At 30.5% G+C, this 9009-nt stretch overlaps 1 protein-coding gene across 1 annotated transcript; it reads right to left on the minus strand.

Moving 5' to 3' along the window:
• Nucleotides 1-839: 839 nt before the first annotated feature.
• On the minus strand, nt 840-5598 carry LOC141724917 (lipid phosphate phosphatase 2-like). The gene is made up of 9 exons (XM_074527216.1): nt 5411-5598; nt 5283-5342; nt 3609-3830; nt 3343-3430; nt 3112-3221; nt 2457-2547; nt 1918-2106; nt 1748-1807; nt 840-1391 (listed from the first exon to the last, which is right to left on the minus strand). The coding sequence occupies exons 2-9, from the start codon at nt 5331-5333 to the stop codon at nt 1219-1221; spliced, it is 984 nt and encodes a 327-aa protein (XP_074383317.1). The 5' UTR covers nt 5334-5342; nt 5411-5598; the 3' UTR covers nt 840-1218.
• Between the last annotated feature and the right edge of the window lie 3411 nt (nt 5599-9009).

The following is a 9009-nucleotide window of genomic DNA, read 5'->3' on the forward strand; positions in this document are numbered from 1 at the left end:
TATATAATCATAAAGTTTCTAAATATATCTATATTTTGAAATTTTAAAAATTATACTGAGTAATAAAATAATTGACAGTATACCTAATAGAAAGTTGATTGCAACAAGCTTTTCGTTGGGGAATGGTTGTGCCTCAATGCTACATAGGAAGTTGATTGCAGTGAAGAGAATATGAGATCAAGATGCTTGTTTGAGTTGTTTCCATCTGACATTGTTCCATTTGTTGTCGTAATTTAATGTTAATTATTTTATTACTCAGTATAATTTTTAAAATTTTAAAATATAGATATATTTAGAAACTTTATAATTATATATATAAACATATATTTTACTTAGTAAATATATTTTAAGTATTTAGTATTATAATTAATTTAGAGTATTACTAATAAAAAAATAGCTATAATTTTTTTTATGTAAAAAATGTATTAAATAAATATTTTAATTAATTTGAAATTTTAGTTATTAATATTAACATTTCAATTTCAATTTTATAAATGCAAGGGATGCATATTGTAGTTGATATTGAAAATGAAGGGTTGCAAACTGTATTTTACAAAGTAGGTATACTGTTTTGATTTTAAATGAAAAGTGTGGGTTGCAAAGTGCAATTAACCCTAAACAATGTCATGATGTTTGGTGGATTTTTTGCCCTTCTTGATCGATTTTTCTTAAAAGGAAAGAAATGAATACAGATAAAAAGTTTTCTATTACCTATAATTATTATGAGCATTTTATCACCACAAACATATAGCTTGATTCATTTTAACAGGAAACAAGTACTTATGTAGTATGAAGTGTCAAGTAATAACTGTATGAAGTAACTATGTAAAAACACATGCTTGAAATTGTATTAGTGTCTTTCCCTTTTCTTGTTTTAATGTAACTAACAACACTTTGTAATCATGGGCTTAAAATTTCACCCAGCTCAAACTTTTTTTCCTTTAACCCTCCTACTCTCCGCCCAGCTGAAGCTGGGTCCGCTACCATGTAGATCCGCCTGTGCGTGAAAGCATACAAAATTATTCACCAATTTTTAGTACCCTAATGCAAAGCGCCGATATCCTGAAGGCTGAAACCCAGTCTAATGTAATCAACTAATATCTCATCCAGTGTAGACGTGTTCCCAAAAACTAATAGGTGATTTATACATGAAACAATAGCCTATAGACAGAGCTAGATAAAACTAGACTAGGAAAGATACAAATCAGAGTAACAGTTCTACATTCTGCCAGCTTCCATGTTATTCAGCTGCAAGCTTGAGTTGTGGCCTAAAGGCACCGTCACAAACTCCGCAGGTTGAAACTGTGTCTCATCATGCATACCGAATCCATTCGCAGGAGGATTAGAGCGTGATTCTTCTATAGCATCAAAATGTGCGTATGGACCCCAGCCTAAAACAAAAATCATACAGCCATATATTGTCAAGTTCTGATTAGTATTACAGTAGTACAAATCAACATGATAACCTGCAAATTGTGCAAGTATTAACACTTAAAACATGATAACACTTAAATTGATATCTCTGTACTACTATATTGTCGTATTGGTCTAGTAAACTGCAGATTAACCAACCAAGAGCGAAAAAGAACTAATAATAAATGATTTAAAACTTGGTATGCCATAAGCAGTGCGTCAATGAAATGCCTGTCCATTAGAAACAGGAGTGGGTGTAGAACCTGTTGTATAGTAAATTAATCTAGAAAGTAAGATGATGAACAAAATAGTAAAGAAGAGCTGAAGGACCTACCATCAGTGTGATATGGTGGTGGGAAGAATTGAAGATAGCACATCGTTGCCACGAAGAGCCCTGGAGTTCAATAAAAAAAAAGTTCATGTAACAGACTAACAGCCACATTTCAACAATAAAACACAAATATAGAAGTTTAATAATTTGGCAAGAGATTATAGAGAGGATACCCAGGAGACCCCCTGCAAACACATCTTGCCAATGGTGCCAGTAGTCGTCCACTCGAGATACACCAACAAGAGCAGCAGCTAGAAGAGGAAGAAAGACAATGCAGAGTTTTGCCACATGTCCCGTGCGATCAAATGCTCTTATCTTTCCAGCCAAGTACAAAGATAGAAACCCCAATCCTGCAAAGGACCCTGCAATAGCATCATGCTAATTTGTCATACTAATGATATAATGGAAACCCTTTGTAGAATCAGTCTACTTGTACAATAAACTAGTTCACATGCATCAAAACCAGATCACTTTCAGTGGCTGCAAATATCAGGACATCAAATAAGGCGTTTTGGCAGATCAAAGTAGTACATGCAATTTACAATTAAAAATTTGAAAAAACTGTGGTACATGGGGGAGTGTTTGAGGTATAAAACTGAGAAACTGAAGCAATGTATTTGTGCAGCGTCTTTTTATTTTTGCCGTCATGATACTACAAATTTTATCTAGGAACAATTTACAGTTTATGCATTGTAGTAAGAAGCATGCTTACATGAAGTATGACCGCTTGGAAAGCTCTTATGTCCTTCCCTTATCTCATGTGTTTTACCGTGACATATAACATTGCCCCACTGGTCATAAAACTGAAACAGTAGTACAAAATCTGGATATGAGCAATTAAGTGTATAAAACATGACTATATGGTAATATAATTGCAATTAATAATATAGTTATAAGTTCTTATTACATATAGTAGCACATAAAATTTAAGAGGCAAGCAACCCAAAGCACAAACACTTGGTCAATATTTTTTACAAGTGCAAGGAACAAACTGGCCCACTTCAAATACATTAATGAACAGTTATAGCGATTCCAATCAATTCAAAGTCATAAAATCGGGAACAGTGGAAAATGTAGAGGACATGCAATTACAACCTGTGATTCTGCTATTTTTTAATTCAACACCTATAAGCTAAAGCTTACATTTCCAGATGTGATTTTATTTCAGTTGCATTTCACCTTGATTGGAAAGAACATGTCTTAAAATTGGCATCTTCACTCAAAGCACAAAATAACACAACATTATAAGAGCCAGCTTTATCCTTTTAAATTATAGAGTAACTAAGTAGCCAGCTTCATTTATCTTCTAGCAAAACAGAAACATTAATATAAAAAGTTAAAAGATTACACGCAATTCGAATACATACGTCTTTGCCATCAGGAAAGCAACGCCAGAAGAAATCAGGACGGGGACGGCCGACTGCATCCTTTATTGAATCAGTAAGGACTCCAGTTATCAGTACAGCGAATAGGAGGCCTGCATATTGAGTATAAACCTCAAGTCACTATTCAGTATAAGCATTCCTCGATAGGAGATAGTTACAAGGTGATGAAAAGAGCCTCAATCAGAATTTGCTAGCAGATCAGGATATAGTCACCTAAAACACTGTGATGCAAGTCATAAACGCTTCTCCTCCAGAGGTAAAAGAGGTTGAAAATAACAATGGGCAACAAAACTGCATATATCTGTATTATAACCAGAACAAGTAATCAGCAAAGTTTACTTCAGAAAAATCAACAGGTGACTACAAACAGAGATAGCTTATTGAAATTGCAGATGCATCAGTAAATCAAAAAATTGTTCACTGGACAAAGTTATATTAAAATGAAAAATATCCTATACCACAGTACAAAATAAACTCACCGGAACAGCCCATACAGGCACTGTGTTGTCCTTCATCGGATACTTCAGATCCTCCATCATATCCTTCCCAACAAAGCGATAGAATGGATGTATAATATTCAAGATGATCTCTATGACCACAAGTAGTAGCAAGATAACCCAGTCATGCTTATGACTCCTTGCAACTGTGGCTCCATGAGACCTGATAGTATGCATTCCAAGCTCAACCTCCCTTGTCCTACCCTGTTCAAGAAAAGAAAATGCAGAAGATCAGTGAATTACATATCTAATTACTACTAAGTTTATAACCAACTGAAGAATTCATTCCGCGAGATAGAGTGACTTCAAAAAGTAAGAAGTGTTCACAGACCAAATGATATAGATAACTTCTAAACATCGGCCATGTGCTTCATATATCAATAACTTGTTACCAATCATTTGCTCTCTTCATAGTAATAATATTGTTGCTAACAATATTCTTATGCAGTATATCAGGCGTTAACAGGTACATGCCAAGTGAAAAGGAAAAGTAACTCCTTGTTTTTCACGTTAATTGTTATTTAATCATTTCATAGTATTCATATATACTTATTCTCCACTATTTATACCTAGGAGTACATAAGCTCCTTTTGATAGTCCTACAAGGCTACAACATAACAGTGGGCAAAGGCAGATTGGTATACTAGGGGCTATCCTGTTTTCCTTTGCAATTTCAAGGACTAAGATTAAGAATTATGGTTTGGAATTCCAGAAACAACTTGGAAGGTCGAACATTTATTACTCATTTCAAGACAATGACTAATATCATGAAAATATCTAGAATGTCGAATACCTCAAGGTTATTGACAAAACAACATCAATTAATCAAGTCACTGTGATTCTAGTATATCATTCGAGTACTGTTATAGCACGTGAAAGTTAACAAAATGGTACATTGAAATATTCAAGTCATTGTGATAATATACTACTCACTTAATAGCACTTGAAAGTTGAAACATAATGAAATGCTACTGTGACTTTGACATAGTCAAGACAACGCTACTTTGACATAGTCTAGTCAAGACAACTGATTGTGATCATACGAAAATTCAAAACCCTAGATACAAACAATGAAACCTCTTCAACTCTCAGCTAGAAAGTTACATATAGCAATGTTTTGCCTCCAGCATAATTAGCATCAGAATATATGTAAAAATAAACATCAATGTTACAATTAGTCAATAATGAACTGATAGAATATATATTTTCCAGATACAGGTTCATAAACCTTGAGAACCTAAAAGCACCTCGCCTACATATTTAAACTCAGACATAGCTAAAGCTTCAAATGAAAACCTATCGTATTTGAAACTGAAATTATGAACACATACACAGATGGAAATTGAGCACACACACAGAGGTAACACATATGTGATCATACCACATATGGTATGAACACACACACACACGGAGGCAGAGAGAGAGAGAGAGAGAGAGAGAGAGAGAGCCAAATTTTTAAATCAAAACTACAGACACACACACACAGGTCAATTAAACTACAAAACGCACACATTTGATAAAAATGAAACTCAAATTGCACACACAAACACATCGCCAAAACTTCAGATGAAAACACACAATTATACGCACACACATACACACACAATATACAGCAATATAAACGAAATCGAAAACAAAAGAGAGCACAATATGAACCTGAAACGCCTCTCTGAACTTAGGAACGAAGACGAGGTCCTTCCACGCCATTTCCACAAACTGAATCGCAACAAAAAAAAACCTAAAAATCACTTAACACAAAACTGAAATATAGAATAAAAACTTACCGATATTAAAACCGATGAGAAAAATGATTAAAAATTGGGGCCCTAATGTCTGCGAATGACAACCACTACTCTCACGCCGGACACAAATATCAATATAACTACTCTTTTTGTAAATGTGTGTATATATATACGGACTTCAATATAATGCTGTGTGTGTCTATACTCTATAGTGGGAATTTGAAAATGAATATTGTTTGGCGATACTCCTTATAGTCGTTAGCCGTCTGATTCGTTGACTCCGTTAGACGTTTTACTATGTCGTTGTGCAATGTTTTCGCCGCTTCCGTCAATAAGCCGTGTGGGTCCGTTAATGCTGTTTCAGGGCTGCTTCGAATTTTCCTTGGATTTTAGACGCTTCCTTATCATTTCATTGACTTATTTGCAACTTTTGGGCCCGTTTGGGTTTATTAAAAATTAAAACTTAGAGTATCTTCAAACTATTTCATTTCCTAAATTTAATATAAAATATTGAATTTTGGTGATTTAATATTGGATCTTGGTAATTTAAAACATCAATAGCTATTACCAACGGGGATCTCAAAAATTATTTAATAAAATAAATAAATAAATTTATAATTCAAATTGAATAATATGATTATGAAATATTAAATTATCTATATAATAAGTGTATTGCATCTACATATTATGATAAATTTATTTAAGAACTACTTTCGTTACATATGTTATTTTTATGTTATATATTTTATGTGATTATTTCTATAAATAGATCTATTAAAATTTAAACATTACTTCAAATTTGTATTAAAAACTTACCATAAATAACAACATTCATATTTAAAATTATATTGCAAAATTTCTATAATTAAAATAGGTCATAATAATTACATGGATCATGGATCTTTTATAAACTTAATATGAATACCAAACCTAAAAATGGATAGTCCAATGGGTCAAATTAAAGTTAAAAATCATATCCGAACCAAAATATGGATACCAAACCTTAGGAAAGGGTTATCCAACAATTTATAATATATAGATTCCTTATATAATATTTAATAATTAAAAAGTAACATTATTACATAAAATGAAAAAAGATAAAGTGTTTGTTTCAATTATATATTATAAAATAAAAGTTAGAAGAGGAGACAACTTAGCTAAATATAAGGAATGAGAAAAAGATCTTAGTGGATTTTAGTGATTTAAGTAACTAAGCTGTTGGAGTTGCTCTTACTACCTCCGTCACATAAAATTGTATACGTTCACTATTTGCACGTATTTTGAGGCTTTTATAAAGTATAGTTTCATAATATCTTTTTATTCATGGAAAAAAATTTAAAAATATTGGGGAGTTGTGTTTTAAATGAGCATTGAAAAACGTGTCAAAAAGTTATATATATAATTCAATATGACAGAGGGGGTATTAATTAAAATTGAAAAATGTCGTATTAGAGCAAGTCCAAGAGATGCCTTAAAACATATCTTAACTCGAAATTTAGGGCAATTGATAAAAATCAGAACTTCAATAGTGTCCTAAACATGCCTTAAAATGTTAGAACATCCTTATCTTTAGGTCACCACAATACATGCCCTATTTCATTTCTACCAATAAAAAAATTATTTCCCTCTTTTTTACACATATATCTCCTCTCATCTTTACTCTTCTCTTCAATTTTAATTCAAATATATTATTATTTTAATAATAAGGCATAACTATAAGACAAATTGTTGGAATTGGTATATCAAATTAATGTCATAAATTACTATGACACCATTATTTATTATATTTGTAAGATATATGTTAAAATCTTGTCGGACTTGCTCTAAATTATATGAACATCATAACTTATAACTTATAATGTATATAAGTATTTGGATAATTTGACCTATAATTTACTTATAAGTTGGTGATATAGTTGGTAATTATAACTTATAAATTATAATTTTTCTAAAAAATAAAAATTTTAATATAATAATTTAACACATTAAAATAAAATTGAAAAGATAAAATATTAAAGAAAAATTTTGAAATACAAATTTCTAAAAGAAAAGGAAAATAGCTTGAGCTGTTGCGTTTGTAGAGGAAACAGATAGCCTGGTAAAAATGAAACAGTTGTGAAAGGTAATGCAGGGCCTGTTTGGCTTCCCTATAAAAAACTACTTATTCACTTATAAGTCCGTAAGTATTTATCGGCGACTCTTTATCGACCCAACTTATGAGTTGAATTTATAACTGATAAGCTGATAAGTTGAATGTTAGTCATGACGTACTTTTTTCCAACTTATTTTGATTTTTTCACTTTTTTATTAACTTTAAGTTTAAAATATTTGTTTTTAAATGTTTTTCTAATTTTAAATTCACAAATTAAGTTAATTTTATGTAAAAATTAATTATATTAATTTATTTAAGTAAAAAATTCTGACTTTTAAGTAAATTATCCAAACACTTATATAACTTATAAGTATTTATCTATTTATCACTTATAAGTCACTTATTCATTTTAAATCATAAATTATTTATTTTAAGATTTTTCAAACGGGTACAAAATGTGAATGTATGTCTTGGCCAACTTTCTAATATTCGTCATATCTGAAAATCTATGATCATTTGTTTAAGTGTCCCAAACAGTCTGCACAAGCATAAAATGGGCTTTTGTCCCATTTATGATAGAATGTTACGCTACGCTGCCAAACATGCATTTTATTATGTCACGTTCTTTTTTTAATAACTAGATTGCATGAACATGTTCTAAATTGTATATTAATTATCTTCTCTTCTTATGTTCGATTTGCAGTATCCATAATAGGGGCTAAGATTATGTTAGCCGATTAATAAAAAAATATGTTTATCTGTGTTAGTTGGCTTAACTTCTTAGGCTGGGTTTGCATTACTCCCGATTATCACTATCTTAGTTAATTAAAATTTTCAAAACACATGTCTGTTTATTTCGAATCAAATGATATGTAGATGTATCAAATTATAAAATACAAATATTATTTAAACACTATTTTAAAATTATGTTTTAGTCTAAAACAACGACCGTACTCTAGATATGAACAAGTTTTTTTTTCTTTTTAATATATTTATATTTGTGTGTAATGTATTTAAATGTTAAATGTGTGACAATGAGTTATACTATAGTTAATATGAGATAAGTATGTGTTGTGATCTCATTAACAATCTAAGCTCTTAAACAATAATGAAGCAATAATAAATATAAAATTAATAATACTTAATGAGTTAGATGTAATTAATATATGGTATTAAATTTGATATTTATTTATACATATTTACGAGGGGTAATTCAGTAATTTTAATTAAATAAATTATTTCAATCAACCCCCTATTTGCTCTATTATATATATAACTAGCATAATAACTCGTGCGAGGCACGAGTTATTTTCTAGAATTTTTTTATGCATCATGCAAATTATAATATTTTTAGGTGTTTTCTTATTTGTAAATGTTGTACAATATCTAACGTATATCAAATACAAGTTGATTGTTTATCGATTTGTATTATTTTCATACAAGACATTACCAAATTACACAATGTTTCTTATATAGTTCATTAAGCAATATATATATATATATATATATATATATTCTTATTTCTGTTGTATAATTTGTATTTAATGAA

Source organism: Apium graveolens, chromosome 5 (genome assembly GCF_009905375.1).
Source record: "Apium graveolens cultivar Ventura chromosome 5, ASM990537v1, whole genome shotgun sequence".
Taxonomy (NCBI): domain Eukaryota; kingdom Viridiplantae; phylum Streptophyta; class Magnoliopsida; order Apiales; family Apiaceae; genus Apium; species Apium graveolens.